Source organism: Carcharodon carcharias, chromosome 6, assembly GCF_017639515.1.
Source record: "Carcharodon carcharias isolate sCarCar2 chromosome 6, sCarCar2.pri, whole genome shotgun sequence".
Classification (NCBI taxonomy): domain Eukaryota; kingdom Metazoa; phylum Chordata; class Chondrichthyes; order Lamniformes; family Lamnidae; genus Carcharodon; species Carcharodon carcharias.
Genome location: NC_054472.1, coordinates 171,993,428 through 172,011,355, shown reverse-complemented (window position 1 = coordinate 172,011,355; position 17,928 = coordinate 171,993,428). Strand labels below are relative to the sequence as shown.

At 38.1% G+C, this 17,928-nt stretch overlaps 1 protein-coding gene across 7 annotated transcripts in view; it reads left to right on the top strand.

The window, feature by feature from the left end:
• Window positions 1-17,928, top strand: part of LOC121279007 (serine/threonine-protein phosphatase 4 regulatory subunit 1-like) — a 72,528-nt gene that overhangs the window by 10,067 nt on the left and 44,533 nt on the right. For 3 of the 7 annotated variants that reach the window (XR_005943311.1, XM_041189735.1, XM_041189736.1), the window contains 4 exons: window positions 861-996; window positions 9,993-10,099; window positions 14,045-14,187; window positions 16,040-16,186. Coding sequence is in view for 6 of the 7 variants with exons in the window: in XM_041189735.1 (XP_041045669.1) it covers window positions 861-996; window positions 9,993-10,099; window positions 14,045-14,187; window positions 16,040-16,186 (533 nt within the window). In the remaining variant the exon portion in view is untranslated. Of the gene's footprint in view, window positions 1-860; window positions 997-2,017; window positions 2,103-5,825; window positions 6,027-9,992; window positions 10,100-14,044; window positions 14,188-16,039; window positions 16,187-17,928 lie in introns of those variants that run through there. The other 4 variants (XM_041189738.1, XM_041189739.1, XM_041189737.1 and 1 more) reach the window with 4 other exon arrangements.

Genomic DNA, 17,928 nt, shown 5'->3' with positions numbered 1-17,928 from the left:
ATTTCACATCCCTGGACTCCAGGCATGAGGAGTCCTACTGAAGACATATTAAGTGGTCCTTATTCAAGTGACCTTTATGATTAATACTGGCAAGCTGTTTAACTGTTGTAACCTAGCATCGGTACTTCCAGTTCATATAGGGTAACAGCTAGATAAAGGAACCGTGGCTGATTTTACTCCCCTTATATTGGGTCAATTTAGCATTCCAGGCAAGGCCAGCTGAGAGCTCATTCTTCCCAGACTATAATACCTTCCTTCCATATGGGTCATTAGGTTACTGGATAAACTTGTTGAACCTTTGAGCTGACATTATTCTAAATCATCCAGGCAGATGTAGAGAACCCAGAGAATTGACTGAGTTCACTTTTAACTCACTTGTCTAATTCTGACACTTACCAAACTACAAAAAAATTGTCAAGAAACTTTAGGAAAGTGACTAATATGTTCAAATAAAGTCCTTTTGGTTAGCTCTTTCCACCTGAGGTCACTTTGAGACTAAATGAACACAATAGCAATTTGGCTTCACTTATAATGTGCGAGTTGTGTGTTTGCAGTGGAATGTTTGGAAGAAAGACTCTTGAATATCACTCAGAGGTTTGATGAAGCCCTCAGTACATCAAAGATGTATTTCAACCAGCTCACTTGCAGTGTTTATCAAAGTGACATGGTGATGGTAGCAAATGCTGTTTTACACCCCATAGCTCCTTTATTTTCTGTTTCTGCTCTAAATAGGCTGGAGATTTGTGACTATAATACAGTACATCGATTTCCTGTTATATCAGCACTGTGTATAAGGAGACGTTCAGATTTATAGTTCAACAGGTTGCAATTACAATTAACATTTCTGATGTCTCTGCCAGTTGGTGTGGATGACTACAGCTCAGAGTCTGATGTCCTTATTATACCTTCAGCCTTGGATTTTGTTTCTCAAGACGAGATGCTAACACCGTTGGGCCGACTGGATAAGTACATTGCTAGTGAGAACACGTTTAACAGGTATGATGTGGAGAAGTACACTTAATACAGATAATCCCTGTGAAATAAATATTCATCTCTATTTTAAGCTTCTAAAGATTAAAGTTTCTGTTTCAATAGTTAGCATATTTCATACCACAATCTCTGATACACATTGGATAGAATAAAGCATTGACTTATAAAATCTAACTGGACAATATTAGATTTATCCTCTTTTTGTTCTCTCAGGAAGTATGGTAACAAAACATAACATTGTGATTTGATCATTGCATGGTTAAGATGAAGCCTAATTATAAAGCACTTAAACTTTGAACTGCAGTGTTTCCACAAGTCACCTGTAAATTAGACCAATCTTGTACCATATGAATGTAATTTATGATGTACTCTTTGCTAACCTGGAAATATAATTAAAGTTTGTTGTTCAATGTTAAGATATTTATTGTGTAAGTAACTGGGATGGTGCTGAACTATAAACCAGGCTGTTCAGTTTTGACTTCTGTTGTTTGCTGATCTACAGAGTGGTGGAACACTGCAGTTGGCCTTGTCTTGAGATTAGGGAAGAGCAATTCCTGATCCGTTAACCCCTGCTGAATAGTGTAAATATGCAGATATTGAGTAAATGCTGACTCAGCCCAGAATATGATGCCTGCCTTGGTCAAGTAACCTAAAGCTCACTTTGGTGGCTGTCGTTACCAGTGGAGCCTTACTCCATCATGAATACTATGTTTGGGAGGAGAACAGGAAAAAAAGATAAAATTGATGGAGAAAAGTTGATAGCAAAATTTCTGTAAATTTATTTTAACTTAAATTTCCCAGCTCTTCGTAATATGGCAAAACAGTTGCATTTTTCTCCTCAGTGTCCCATATCGCAGTCCTTTCTTTCTAGCAAAGAGGTTGGTTTAGAGACTAGTCTTAAGATGTGCATGTGCTGTATTCTAAATAGAAGTGTGTGAATGCAGACTGAGTTTACTTTTCTGCAAAGAAACACATGACCTATATTCTTAAATGCATCTGTCATTGAGGCTGTTTTCTTTTCACTCAGCTCCAGATAACTTTGCATGCCAGTGATTTATAATGGATAGGAAGAGCTAGCTGGATATATAGAAGTTTACCAAGACTATGCATTGGTAAGCTGAGCAGCTTTAGCCAACTAAATAGAGTATTTTAAGCATATTGAGCTAGTTGGAAGTGTGGGGAAGGCAAAGCGACAATGTGTGAGCTTTAGCTCTTGCCAACCTAAACACCACCTTTGGGTATAGGTAATATGCCTGTTTGAGAGGTGTTACAATCCCCATAAAGACCGATAACTTTTAAAAAGATTGGTCACTGGGAATTGAATTGTGTGAAATCTTGTTGTGCAATTCCATTAAGTTTTAAAACTTTTACTGTAACTAACAAGCTAAAATCAACAGCAACTAAACATTACTTGGGCAACTAATTCTCTACAGAAACAATAACTCTTATTAACATCTTAACATGACTGATAACCCCACGGCACATGTATATACTTTACAGCGTGCCCTCCACAGGATTACATTATTTTCAGGAAGCAATCTAAAGCTACTCCCATCTTCCAACGGGTTCAAGTCTCCCCACTTTACTGAGTCATAACATTTGAATGACTGTTGAAAGGCACTTGGTTCAGTTTTTGGAGAATTCACAATAAGGTACATTCTGGTGATTTCTCCACCTTGCCTCATCAGGGCATATCTTCCAGAGTTTTTAGAATGTCATGGAATTGTCTCTTTGACCAGAGACTGTCCAACCTCCTGCATTCTACCTGTAGGCTTACAGAGGACGGGCAGCCTTCTGTCTGCTGAGCGTATAACAGCTGCAGCCTTTTGTCTCTGAGACTGCTCACTCTCCCCACAGTCAGTCTAACTGCTCCTGCCTTTATTTTCAGGTGTGAACATTTTGCACCTTGCTCTCACTAAGTCTCAACCTGGGCCCCAGGTCTCCATGATAACAAAGCCAAATAGGCTTGTTGTCAGGCAGAATCATAGCATATTGCATCACCCTCTTCACTACATTTTTACCTTGAATTAAAGAGACAGTTCAAAACATCTCTCATTCATAACAGGTAAGTGTGTGTTGCCCAATCAGGACAATAGAAACTATTTGCATGATATCTCAGTTGGTTAGGAAAATCTTTTGTGACGGTGCAACTTCCAAGTAAGATGCCCAATTTACCCTGGCAAAAAATGTGGTGAATCAATGGTACAAACCCATGTTGTACCATGTTGTGGAATGGAATACTGGTGCTGTTGCTGCATGTTGTGTTGTGTTTTTGTTTTTAAAAAAAGGACAGTTGCTGAACATTTCTGAAATGATAAGTGAAATGTTCAAATGCATTTTCTTGTCTTTAAAAAAGATAGCTAAGTCTTATGTAGATGTGACATTTATGTTTGTATCTCAGTCACAGTGATAGAATATTACAGGAACCAATGCCACAGCTGGAAAGATTATGTAACAGTCATCCCCTGAGCCAGTCCTGACATGGAGTTTGTTGCACAGAAACAGTTCTGGGCGTTTCAGTTCTTGCTACTCTGGAATCTGCAGAGTTTACATTGAAAGCAAATTTTGAGAGACATTAGCCCTTGCTTAAACATCAGAACTACAACTTTTGATTTTCTGCCTGCAAACTTGGCTGCGCATTGGACGTTCCAGATGGATCTGCAATAGGGGAAGCACTGATTCTGTCCATGCCAAAAATGGAAGTGCTGTATGGTATCCAGCAGCCAGCTGGTAGGGGAATACACTTTGAGGTGTTCCCTTCATACATTGCACTGTCTCACACAAAAATGCAACAGATGCAGCAAATTTGGGTGCAGATTGTGTAACACTTTACCCAAATGCAGCTATGTAATTTTTCTATGAAATATATTCTATGCTTTTGAAAATAGCAATGACTGTGTTTTGTTCATGGTTAAGCCTGCAATTGTCAAAATTGTGTATATATATATATGGTTGTAATGCAGAAGTACTAAGCAAGATTAAGGTATGGACATAGTCCATGAAATGTAATTTAAACAAAAGAACTTCTAGACCTGAGTATGCTATGGCTATAAGAAGTTATTTTGTGAAATATTACTGTATTTTAGTTAGGTTATGAAATGTAATAAATTTCCTTAATTAAATTGGGCTTTTATTTTTAAGTGTAGGTAGAGAAATGGGGCTATGTACATTCTTTAAAGCTGCTTTTCGGTAGGATTTTAAGTGACAAAATATTATGCTGAAGATGAGGTTTAGATTTTGTGAAACACTAGTAAAAGATTTTGTTGATTTCCATAAGGCCATTCTAGTTAATTCCATATTCAATTCCAATCGGAAGAATGAAGATTGCAGAGAAATAATTTGGCATTAGTTTCTAATTTTCACAAATGCTTGACAAATTTATATTCTCATGAAATTAAAGATCGGTCTTGTCATCTTAAGCAGCTAAAAAAGAAGCGTTGCGCGCGTTTTTAATCATGCCAGCTTTTCATACTCTGGGTTTTGGGATTCCCTTGGTTTCTAACTGATAAATGTATACCAAGGCCTATTAAGTGCAGACTAAACAAATGTAATTCTCAACTGACCTCGAGACAGTATGAAGTGAAAAAGTAAGAATGACAAATTCCTGACTAGATCTTAATTTAAGAAACTATAGGAAACAGAGAAGTGAAAGGTAAGATAGAAAAATAGAGCATAGCAGCACACAGTCCAGGCTGACTCTCTTACAACATTTTTGGTAGGCTGTCTATTGTTTAACCAAGCCCCTGTATGCCAGTTCTAGTGGATAAAAAAAATCCCATGAACATCTTTGATGAAGAATAGAGAATTTTGGCGTTCTGACCGATATTCCCATGATCAAAAAATGGTCATCTTATTGGCATGGGAGCTTGCTGCCTTGTTTCTGTCTTGAATTTATAATCCAACTGAAGGGTAGATGAACTCTCAAAAATGGTGAGAGGCTCATTTGCTCAGACACTTGTTTTTAACCTAGATAGTGGAACAAGGTACCAGAATGAATAGTTAACTCTGGGTTGAAACTATTTTTTGAATGAACTGGATCAATGCCTGTTGAGAGAGGTATTATTAGATCTAAGAACATTAAATTTAATTCAAATGGATATTGAACATCAAAATTAAGTCCTTGAGCAGGCAAGAGAGAGGATAGGAGAGGGGTAAGATCTCCCAGTTGAGATAGTCATGCATGGAGTAAGTGGATGTGATAAGTTCAGTAAATTTTTCTCATTTCAAGGTTTGTTAACAGTATATGGTTGTAGGCTTCCCAGTTGTGGTTCACTTTGCATACAGCCAAAAACTAGAACACAGCACAGCCTAATCTGAATTCTTCACTTAAGTGTTGACAGTTCACATTATTTGCTTGACTTAAATTAAGGTAACTTATAACTGCTGTTTTGCATCTAAACTTTCAGCCTTTGTTTCTGATACTATAGTGTTTTATGTTTTAGAAACATGACTAACCCTGAACATGGGCATTCCTGCTTTTTTTTAATCCTGATCTTCTGGAAGTGCAATTTCACCAGACTATCCTGGCAAATTCCCCCTGCTGAATTCATGTGGCTCACATCGTCTCAACCAGAATACGCATGAATGAGCAGTAAAATGTCCAGGCTAACCTCTTAAGGTGAAGCATAGCTGTTCAGAAACTGTCTGAATCTTATCTTGACCTCTTTTAGTCCTTCCATCATGGAAATTAAACCCATTGAGAGCTCAGTTTAATTTGTTAACGAACTCTTTCTCTTTCCGCAGATGTTGCCTGACCTGAGTATTTCCAGCATTTTCTGTTTTTATTTAATATTTCCAACATCTGCTGTATTTTGTTTTTGTCCCACCGTCACTAGCTTGTGACGGCAAACTAGGCCAGCGGTGCACCAGGTCTGCTTGTGTTTACCTACCCTCCTATTTGAAGGAATTAAGATGGAGCTGTGTCAGGCGAATGCCGTGTGAAACAATGATAGCTTTACTGTCAACAAAGGAACAAAGATTGAGGTCAGAGATGAATCTACATCTGTAGAGGTGTCCTGGAGAGTAGTGAATCAAAGGTGAGGGATTAAAGTGTGTAATTGTAAATAGCTTTGGGCAGGGTTTATTCCATAGGTCAGTGAAAGTAGTGGGACAGTATGTAGGGAACCTTAGTGGTAAAAGGGAAAGGAAGTAGTATTTATGTCTTGTACACCACTTTGACCTTGACTCACTGCATTTCAAATGAATAGTATTTTGGCATAGTTTAGGAATTTTTTAGTGGGGTTCACTTGCTCTTACTTCACACATGCATTCTTATTGACAGTTCTGGAAACCTATATAACTACTTCTGAAAGACAGTTCACCTTTGGATTGCAGTCTGCAGAAAAACATATCTTAATTAGTAATAAGTGAGAAATAAAAATCAACAAAGACAGGAAATATGGAATAGATATCTCGATGGATCATGGTATTAAATATGCTCAGCTGCAAAAATCTGGTGGTTTTTGCAGCCCCTCTAAGATTGACAAAACTTAATTTGAAAACTTGCTTAAGGCACAGCTGCACATTTACAATTTCAATAATTACAAAACATGTCTATAATTCTGTAAGACACTTAATAAAAGAAGATTTGCAATACACAGTGCCTTTCATGACCACAGGCCATTCTAAAGCATTTTCACAGCCAATGAAGTACTTTTGAAGTATCATCACAACTGTAAATTGGAAATTGCAGTCACATTCTCTGCAGCCTTGCTCCCTGATTTTCCTTTGAAACATCAAATATAAGGTATTATCTTGCTTACTGCTGACTATTTTAGGTTTTCTAATTAGTTCTCTCATCTATTAGCACTGTAACGGATTCAGCCGATCTAAAGCCATGTCTCTGTAGTTAGCTGAATCAGCACTGCATCCTACTGAAATTTTCTTTAACACGTTCTACAATTTTGCTTGTCCTGGCAAGTAAATTCCCCAGTGAATAATTAAACTGCTAGAGCTTTTATTAAATGAATATCCTATACTAATATTGCTGATGAAAGGTGGGCATTTGGGGCCTAAAATTGCTGACAAGAAGCAACAAGTGACAGTGTAACTCATCTATAGCTTTCCTCATTCAAATAATATCTGGCTCGTTTCTCCTGTGTGTATTTGAGAAACTGTAACTCTGGTTTTGGGGAGCACAGCATGCCTGATTTAAGTGACAGTTTGTTACTTTGTCTCTGGGCTTCGGACAATAGCTCAACCACCCATCCAAGAAAGTCCCAAGTTCAAACCTTGCCTGTGCTGAGTTAGCTGATCTCATTCAGAATTGTGATTGGGCATACAGTTGGATTCTTGGTCACAATCCAGTGAATTCTGTTGGAAATGGGTGTTTCATGGGCAGTATTGGGCTCCAGTATACTTTACTCTTTAATGGTAATTTGGAATTATACCCAGCAAAGAATCATAACACCTGGGGCAGAAAATTATAAGAAAATATACATTTCCACTGGTTAATGTTGAACAGTCATTCAAACAAGTCATCTTTTATATTTTGTATATCTTCAGTTCCAATACCTGTGCCATCTTGTAGCATCTGTGGAGAGAACAAAGAGTTAACATTTCATGTCTAATGACCTTTCGTAAAGCTGGAATCAAAGATCATAGACCTGAAACATGAACTCTTTCTCCCTTTGTAGATGTTGCCTAACCTGAGTAATTTCTAGCATTTTCTGTTTTTATTTCATATTTCCAACATCTGCTGTATTTTGTTTTTGTCCCAAAGCCCATCTCCTTGGTGTGCCTGTCACGTAACTCCACTGGTTACGAGGGCAGGGTGCAGATTTGAATCACAGAATCACAGTGCAGAAGAGGCCCTTTGGCCCATCGAGTCTACACCGACACGTGCGAAACACTTGACCTACCTACCTAATCCCATTTACCACCACTTGGCCCATAGCCTTGAATGTTATCACGTGCCAAGTGCTCATCCAGGTACTTTTTAAAGGATGTGAGGCAACCCGCCTCCACCACCCTCCCAGGCAGTGCATTCCAGACCGTCACCACCCTCTGGGTAAAAAAGTTTTTCCTCACATCCCCTCTAAACCTCCTGCCCCTCACTTTGAACTTATGCCCCCTTGTGACTGACCCTTCAAATAAGGGGAACAGCTGCTGCCTATCCACCCTGTCCATGCTCCTCATAATCTTGTACACCTCAATCAGGTCGCCCTTCAGACTTCTCTGCTCCAATGAAAACAACCCAAGTCTATCCAACCTCTCTTCATAACTTAAATGTTTCATCCCAGGCAACATCCTAGTGAATCTCCTCTGCACCCACTCCAGTGCATCTAAGTTTTGACTAATGCAATGTTATTACTAGTGTGAGAGAGCACTTTTCAATCTTTTTGAAAACTTCTGTGGATTACTACCAAATTGTTGCTCAGGATTTCCTTGCATAAATACTCACTGTAAGGTGGAGGACATGAGCACTTTCCTACCAGTAATTGGCACAATATATTGACTTTCAATTCTGTGACTTGCCTTTGGGGGAAATAATTTATGTTTTAAGTGCTTCACCTACCAGCATAATACAAGTTGGCATTCTTTAATGTTCCAAGAATTCCATGCTGAGGTAGTTATATTGCCAATGAAATATTCCTTTTATTCCAGATTCTGAGACATCTTAATTAATTTTTTCTTTTCAGTATAGTACATCACTTTTTTAATACTTTAGGGCAAATAAACAGCTGAATGCTGATCTTTTACTGTTGCGCAGATCAGTTATGTAATGTTTTAAGTTGCTAAAAGGAAAAAATATTGAAGACAAGTCTAGTTGAGCTATGACATTGGTTAAAGTGCACAGAGTTGCAGACCATTTAGAATTGTGCAGCACAGATGGTGACCATTTGGCCTGTTGTCTGTGTCACCTCTTTAAAAGAGCTAACTAATCTGTCCCTCTCACTCTTGAAAGTTACTGTGTTTAATTTTTTTAGTTCTTGATCATTGTGGTGCTGGGCAACAACAAATTGGATTATTTGGTGCAGTAGTATTGGAAACTAATACCCAGAAGTGATAGAGGGAGAAGTCTCTTTGTCCCCTCAGGCAGGGATTGGTGTTGGCCACACTTTCTTCCCTCCACTACTCCCTCACCACAACTGTAATTTCCTTCCAGCCTCAAAAGTTGGTGATTTGTGCTGGCGACCCTCCAGCACCACAATCAAGTGACCATTCTTCCAATGTTAGCAAAGATGAATGTCGGCAGGCTGGTCAGCCACTGCTAGCAGCCACCACCCTGAATGGTATCAGCCATCTCAGTGAAGTAAGATGTGTTGTTCTAGCTTATTCCCATATTAGGTTAGCTACTGAGCTATTTGGAAAACCTTGTTCCTGCAGACATAACTTAAAACAGAAGGGAAGATTTTACAAAAGACGACAAGATTATAGTGGAAGAGAATGAAATGTGTGCCATGTCTCCTTTACATTGCAGCCATTAATGCCAGCTGTTTTGGTAGCAATGCTACAGAGTAAATGAAAATGTGTCATTGCTTTCTGAGAGTCCATACCCCATACGAAGTAGTGGTATTTGTCTTTTGGGGTGATGCAGTGGCCTGAAAATGAAGTTGCGAAGCACAGATTTTAAACCAAGTGCTGGGTTTGCTTGTTGCTCCACTGCAATATAAAAGGGCCTGTTTTCACGCTGGTACCCTTTGTACAATATAAAGACTGCATTAGTGGTGAACTGATAGCTGTAGATGGCTTCTGCCAATGTTGCCATCTAACTAATCACCAGAAAATATGGGTATATGATCTGTGTTGAACTTCAGATTGTCCTAATTTTGTTCTTCTGAAGAGAAATGCCACTGGATCTCTCAACAAATTGTTATGCAATGTTCTACGACTTATCCTCTGTGTCTTTTTCAGTCACTGTGGTTTTAGCAAATCAGAACTTATTTTAATCCCCCGGGGGGAGAGAGAGAGAGTATACAGTGGCTGAAATAAGTTATTTTTCAACAATTAGATCAAATGTTAAAGCATTTTTACTTTTAATTCTTTTCTTTCTTTAACAGACAAATGGTAGCGCGAGGGTTGCTCGATACACTGCGGGCAGTCAGCGATGATGAAAAAGACTGCCTCGCAGTGTTGGAGAGAATAAGTAAACTAGCTGAAGATCCAGGTAATAAATGCAATTTGTATTTGGTCTATATGAATAATCTGTAAAACCATAAGACATGGGAGCAGAAGTAGGCCATTTGGCCTATCGAGTCTGCTCTGCCATTCAGTGAGATCATGGTTGATCTAATAATCCTCAACTCCACTTTCCTGCCTTTTCCCCATAACCTTTGATTCCCTTATTGATTGCAAATCTGCCTATCTCAGCCTTGAATATACTTAACGACCCCCCAACCTTGACAGCCCTCTGTGGTAAAGGATTCCACAAATTAACTACTGTCTTAAGAGAAGAAATTCCTGCTCATCTCTGTCTTAATTACTCTGAGATTATGCCCTCTGGTCCTAACTCTTCCACAAGGGAAAGCAACCTCTCAGCATCTACCATGTCGAGCCCCCTAAGAAGCTTATATGTTTCAATAAGGTCTCTTCTCATCCTACTGTACTCCCAACAGGTACAGGCCCAACCTACTCAACCTCTTCTCATAAGAAAATCCCTCCATGCCTGGGAACAACCTAGTGAACCTTCTCTAGACTGCTTCCAATGCCAGCACATCTTTCCTTAGATAAGAGGACCGAAACTGTTCACAGTATTCTAGGTGTGGTCTAACTAGTGCCTTACATAGTTTTAGCAAGACTTTCCTATTTTTATACTCCACTTCCTTTGAAATAAAGGCCAACATTCTTTTTGCCTTCCCTATTACCTGTTGAACTTGTATGCTAGCTGTTTGGGATTCATGCACAAGGACCTCTGCACTGCAGCATTCTGCAGTCTTTCTCCATTTAAATAATATTCAGCTCCTCTATTCCTCCTGCCAAAGTGAATAAGCTCACATTTTTCCACATTATATTACATTTTCCAAGTTTTTGCCCACTCACCTAACCTGTCTGTATCACTGTCATCCTCAACACTTGCCTTCTCACCTATTTTTGCGTCATCTGCAAATTTGGCGATAGTACATTAATTTCCCTCACCTAACACAATATATAATGTAAATAATTGTGGCCCCAGCACTGATCGCTGTGGCATTCCACAGGTTGCCATCCTGAAAATGCCCCCCCCTCACCCCTTATCCCAACTCTCTGTCTTCTATTAGTTAGCCAATCCTCTATGGACTCTTATTAAGTGGTCTTATGTGCAGTACCTTATCAAAAACCTTTTGGAAATCCAAATATATTACATCTACTGGTTCCCCTTTATCCTGCTTGTTAACCTCCTCAAAAAATTCTAATAAATTTGTCAGGCATGATTTCCCCTTCATGAAGCCATGTTGACCCTGCTTGATTATATTATGCATTTCTAAATGCTCTGCAATTACATCCTTTATAATAGACTGCAACATTTTCCCAATGATGGATGTTAAGCTAACTGACCTATAGTTACCTGTTTTTGTCTCCCTCCCTTTTTGAATAAGGTGTTACATTGGCAGTTTTCCAATCCTCTGGGACTTTTCCAGAATCTAAGGATTCTTGGAAGATTTCTACCAGTGCATCCGCTATCTCTGCAGCTGCTATCTTTAATATCCTAGGATGCAACCCATTGGGTCCAGGCCTTTAGCCCCATTAGTTTCCCTAGTATTTTTTCTCTAGTGATAGTTATATTTATTTCCTTCCCCCCACCCACCCCCTCCCTTTTGCCCCTTGATTGATGTAGTGTGACATATTTGAAAATACAGGAATGGAAAGATTTAATCCTGACTATCTTCTGACTTGCCCTAATTAGCTCCTGTGCATATTTCACATTAGTTGTTACATTTCTGACATTACATCTCATTACTGTTCAGCTGTCTGAAGTTTCAGCATTGGTTGATACTTAACCCTTTCCAATCAGTGCATAAAAGTCAGAGTTGAAGAAGGTGATGCTGTCTTTGTTAGTTTTGCTGGTGGTTTAGACCACTACCTAACGATTTTAATTTTTCCCTTCCTTTTGCTGATTATGTCAGTTTCCCTTTGTTTAATCTGTTTATCTCTGCTTGCTCTTGGGTTGGGCACTGCAGTGTTCTACAGTGGGAAAGGCTAGTACTGACCTGCCTAAAGAACTTGGAGTGCCCTTACAGTGACTTGAATAGTGGTGAATAAGCAAAAGACAAGTAAGTGGGATCGTGGGGATTGTTTGTTCACATCCCCAAAACCATGTGAGGGGAAAAGTACACTTGCAGTTTAGTGTTTAACACATTCAACTTTCATTTTATTTTCCATGCATTATCTGCAGCTGCTGTTGAAATTGGGGGAGAAGAAGTAATAGCATTTGTAATTTGAACTCATTTGTTTTAATTTGACTGCACGTTTGACCAAAAGAGTTTCCTTGTAGTTTTACAGCATAATAGCACTGTCTCTGAGGGAAATACTATGATATTTGGGCTGTAAAGGAGCAAAAGATTGCAATTTACTCCATTATATATCTGCAGGATATTTTTAATTATCTTTGAGTAGCAATGCAGATCAGTTAACTATTGACTTTGCTATAGCCAATTCCATAAAAGATGGAACTCATGATGCCCAGGGAAGAAGCAAGGAGAGTGAATTTTGCATCAGTATTCTCCCAGTTGGTGAGCAGTATCTCCTTGAAGACCAAACTTCAAAATATTTTAGTTAATTTGGTAACTGCTTTATTTGCTCTAACTTGAGTATGTGTGTTCGCAGTTTTGAAATGGCAAATGCATGAGGCAATCTGGTTATAATGTAGTTGCTATCCTACATTATCTCTTGCATTAGGGATGACAAAAAGCATTAAAAAATTGTGTGCAGATTGGCCTTTGGTGATCTGAGGCAGTGACGTTATCCATTACAGTGGGGCCTATTCCACTTGAAGTGTGATAGAATGCAATAAAATTAGTGATCAGCAACAAGTCATGGAGTGCTCTTAATCAACCAGAGTTTGTTTTTGGAACTGCGTTATGTGCTTACCACTGCTCCAAGTTAAGCACATAATTGCTGATGGCTGATTCACTCCATTGTTAGAATGGAATTCTTTCCAGATTACAAGTAACCAGTGGACAACACTTTCTGTGCCACCACTATATGTTTTGTAAAAACTCGTTTGAAAAGTTGAACTGAGTTTGGACAGTCAGTAACAGAAGGATGTTGCCTGTGTTTATGACTGTTGCTAGGTGTGTCGATTTGTTTATGCCCATGGGACTTGAGCTCTGAAGATTTAAGTGTAGTGCCTATACTAGTCATTGCATGTAATTTTTTTAAAAACTCCAAACATGCCAATAGGTAAATTTGAAACCAGGGAAGTGTTATACTTAAAGAACATATAATGAGCAGGAACACTTTTACTAAAATAGCTTGAACAGCTTAGAAGTATTAAAAGCAGCAGCTCCAAAAGCCTCTTGATTTATGTTAAGCAATTAATATGTTCAGCCTGTTAAATAAACAAATCTCATTTCAGTAGTGCAACTGGTAATGCGATTCCCTTGTGCTGTACAAATCTAATCAATAAGACTGGAAGTGTATTATGGAGGTATCAATTACATAACTGTTTTAGATTTATTCAATCTATGTGACCAGTTAATCCTTCATTTTAGAGTACAGTAATCTCTCTGTAACACAATCTGTGAGATTGGAACCTTAAAGTTCTGGACTGGGAGGCTCAATCAAACTGTCACAATAAAGACTTTTATAAAAGGTTAACCAGTAATCAAATAAAAATTCAAATGTGAAAAAAACACAAAATTGAAGAGCAGGAGGAAAAATAGCTTTCAACATATCCATTTTCTCAACATAAATGCATTTATAGAGTTTGTGATGCAATATAGGCCATTTGGAAATGACAGTGCAGTTAGGTTTCCTTTTCTGAGCAGTGAAAAAGATCACTAGCTGTGTTGCAATGTATTATCCAAAACAATGGAAAATAACCACCTTGTGAACTGCTACCCATGGCAAAATAGATTTCAATAGTTTTTCTTGTTTATTAGTAGTTGTGTAAAATAGGCAATTTTCTTTACAGAACCAACAGTTCGTGCAGAATTGATGGAACAGGTGCCTCATATTGCAATATTCTGCCAAGAGAATAGGCCTTCTATTCCTTATGCTTTCTCCAAATACTTGTTGCCCTTTATGGTTAGATGCCTTGCAGACCCCAACAACCAGGTAAGGTGTCTATTTTTGTTCCTTTTTTAAAAAGCCTTTCCTTTAGATTAAATAGACTCCAGTAAAACCAATCATGTGTTTTCAATTTGATTGTAAGCCTAGGAAAATATGCATTTTAAACTTTTTGGTCTATCTGAAATACAGGCTTCTTAGAACTTAGTGCTATTTACATGGTCCTAATTACTTTTTTATAATTTTATTTAAGCAATTTAACAAGCTGCTTGTCTTTATTCTTGTATGATAAAAAAGAGAAGTCCCTTAATTCAACGAAAGATGCGACTTGCCTTTGCATTTCCTCACCGACCACAAGCCTACTCCAATGCCTTAACTTGAGCTGAGATACAGCTTGATGGCTTCCAGCAGCCATCCAATATTTCACCCCCTTTACCTATATTTTTCTGAAGTAAGCATTGCAACCTATTCGTTTCTTGAGGATATCGCAACTAAGTCTCGCCCTGTTGCCATTTGTCTGAAGGCTGAATCTGAATGTTTGGAAAGAGCTTTACTTGAAATTTACCCAAGACAGCAGTGCTGATACCAGGATCTTAGTTTTAGCAACTTGATATATTTTTTAATGGAAAAGAATTTACACTTAAAATATCCTTCTCCCGAAGCTTAATGACTTCCTTCATTACCACCTCGCCACCCTCCCTCCCTCAACCTCCTCCCCAGCACTGCACCAAGACTGCATGTTGAGCATGTGTATGACTCGTAGAAGCTTGGCTACTTCCAAGCTGAGTCCATTTGCGGACTTAGGGTGGATTTTAAAACAATTCAAATTGGAATCAGAGAAGACTAACTCTGCCAAACTAAAAGTAGAGCACCTTGCGGGGGAGCTACCAAGCAATTTTTGTTCACATCTTTGTTTTGATATTGAATGGCTGCTTTTATTGTTCAGGCAGAATTTGTTCTGCAGCCCTCATTACTAAATTGGCACTATACATAAAATTTTTGGTTGTTTTGTTTTTAAATGGTGCACAGTCCTTACTGATGTTGAGCTCTTGGATCAAATTACAATGCTCCTTGCTAACTAGGACTTGAAGACCCTGGTTGAAAACTATTCTTGGCAAACTTGATAAATGAGTAGTTGAACAATGCAGAGCAGGAAAGTCTAAGATTCAGTCTTCATCTCCACTGTGTTTGCTGATGTCAGCTGAGGCAACAGGCACTGCAGTTGTTAGCAGAGTCTCTGGGTTAGGAAGGAGAAAATGGGTCAGGACACCTGTTTCTTTTTGGTATCCAGTGACTCCTGCTGTAGGTTTGCCCATGTTTGCATCGGGCTCTGTGTGACATCCTTGCAGTTCAATAGTCTGCTGAGAATTAACTTGCTTTCAGTGATGACCCTGGAGTTGGAAATAAAAACTCAATTTCTTCAATTCAGCTAAATCTTAGAACAGGAAAATAATCAAAATGCTGGAAAAGGGAACACAAAAATGGACTAACCAAAGTAATCTAAGAAAAATGGTTTAAGCACTATTTTATATTCCCTATGATTTGAATCTAAATGAATCTTGTATAGAAATTTATTTAGAATTGACTATTGTTATTTAAGATTATACTAATCGGATAGGTAATTCTTACCTTGATGAAGGAACAGTCGATTTGAATTTGCATCAAATACAGTAACTTGTATTAAGACGTTATGAAATCCCTTACACTTGGTTTTAAAAGTTAATGAATGATAAAATAGAAATGCAGCTTTATATAAAAAGCTTCTGTTTGAAGTTTCTTCCCAGTGTCAAATCAATCAATTGATAAAATAACTTTGTGATGTACATAGTCTTTATTTTGAGCTCTTTCAACTGAGTTGATTGGTTACAGACTAATTTTCGCATCCAACTGTTATTTGTAGGTGAGGAAGACAAGCCAGGCAGCATTGCTGGTGGTGTTAGAACAAGAGATAATAGAAAGATATGACGTGGAGACTAAAGTATGTCCTGTTCTACTGGATCTAACTGCTCCTGAAAGCAATGATGATTTGAAAACCGAAGCTGTCGCAGTAAGTGAAATGCACTTTTTTCTCCACTTAATTTTTTTTATTCATTCATGGGATGTGGGTTTCGCTGGCTGGGCCAGCATTTATTGCCCATCCCTAGTTGCCCTTGAGAAGGTGGTGTTGAGCTGCCTTCTTGATTTAGCCATATAATTACAAATGAGAAGATTGGTAACATTCAACAGGATATGGGCACACTGTGTTCAGGCTCAAAGATGGCAGCTGAAATTTTGTGTACATTGCATATTAGTTAATGTGGGTGGTGTAGGAAAAACAAATCATGGAATTTTGTCCATTTAGGAAAAGGTTTAGGTGATGTTGGAGATGGAGTGGATACTTGTTCTTATAATGTACTCCTCAAATTAATAGGGTTCACAACATTGTTAGATGTAACCGATTTATTAAGCTTAGAATAAATATTTGTCCTGAGAATTCAAACATGTTAATAGTTGAGCTCAGTTATCAGACCTTAATGGATTTCTAAAGTATCTATTCCAGTACTACTTATTGTGCCTTTATCTCATCCCTCCTACATAACAATCTGCACTTCTTCTTCAGTATCATTCAACGCTGCTTTGTTTTATCCTTGCAGTCACAAATGCCTAACTCCTTTACTTGATTAGCATTCTCTAACTTTCCAGCTGATCTTTTTCAGGCAGATGCTTTTCATAAGTAACACTTCAAGGTTCCTCTTCTAATGAATAAATAAAGGAAGCTTTTCTGCCTACCCTATGATGACCTGAACCCTTTCTTACCCATGACCCCTAATAACTCTTCTCATTTAAGCAGATATTTACAACCTTAGATTGGTTGTATACTTCACTATATATTATAATTTAAGAATTATGGTTCCCTACTTTACCTTATTTGTAGTTTCACTGTTGTTGGAATTCTACTGAATTAAATTTCTAATTATAATTCTATGCTATTCTAAACCAATCTCCTGCTTTTGGAATAGTTAAATGTGTCACAGATGTTCCTTTCTGCTAAATTCAATTCTTCTTGCTAATTCAAATTATTTGAGTGTTGCTGAAAAAAGAGACATACTGTTATAGCTTTTTGTTTTGCACTCATCAGAACAAACACTGTGCTAAATTTCAAAGGGAGCAACAATTTATACAATCCAAACATGAGAAAAGGGTGCTGGTTGTTTGGCAAGTCACTATGATTGGTCAAGGTGTTGCCATTGAGAATGCACTAGAGAACTGTTGCCCACAACCCCCCCCATGCCACTTGTTTAATTCGCAAAAGTACAATGTCTGGACGTGTTCTTTTTGCCTGTGTCATGAAGATATTAATGAATATAATGTTATTGGAAATTATTATTTTTTAAAATAGAGGTTTTGTCTGTGTGTGTTAATTAGATTAAAGCCAGCTAGCCTGGGTGCTTTGATGCATAGAAAGAAGTTGGTTTGAAATGGTAATTAGATAAACATGGGGGCATTTTGTTGAATAGAACATTCAAGAGTGGGAATGAAATCTTGCACCGAGCAAGGAAAGACCAAGCAATGTTTATATTACTAATGAAATTGGTACTATGAAGGGGTTTAAAGGGCCTAGTGAAGCAATGAAAATTTACATTCAAAGGGGAAGGCAAGGTGTAACATGAGAGGAATTTGTGTGTGCCAGTGAAAGGCATGTAATATCTCAGCAGCTGTAAGCCTACAACTGTCTGAAAAGGAACAAAATTGAAAGGAACCTTATTTTGAATTCAAATGGTAAAAATGCTTTGCCTGGTGTCTGGTTAA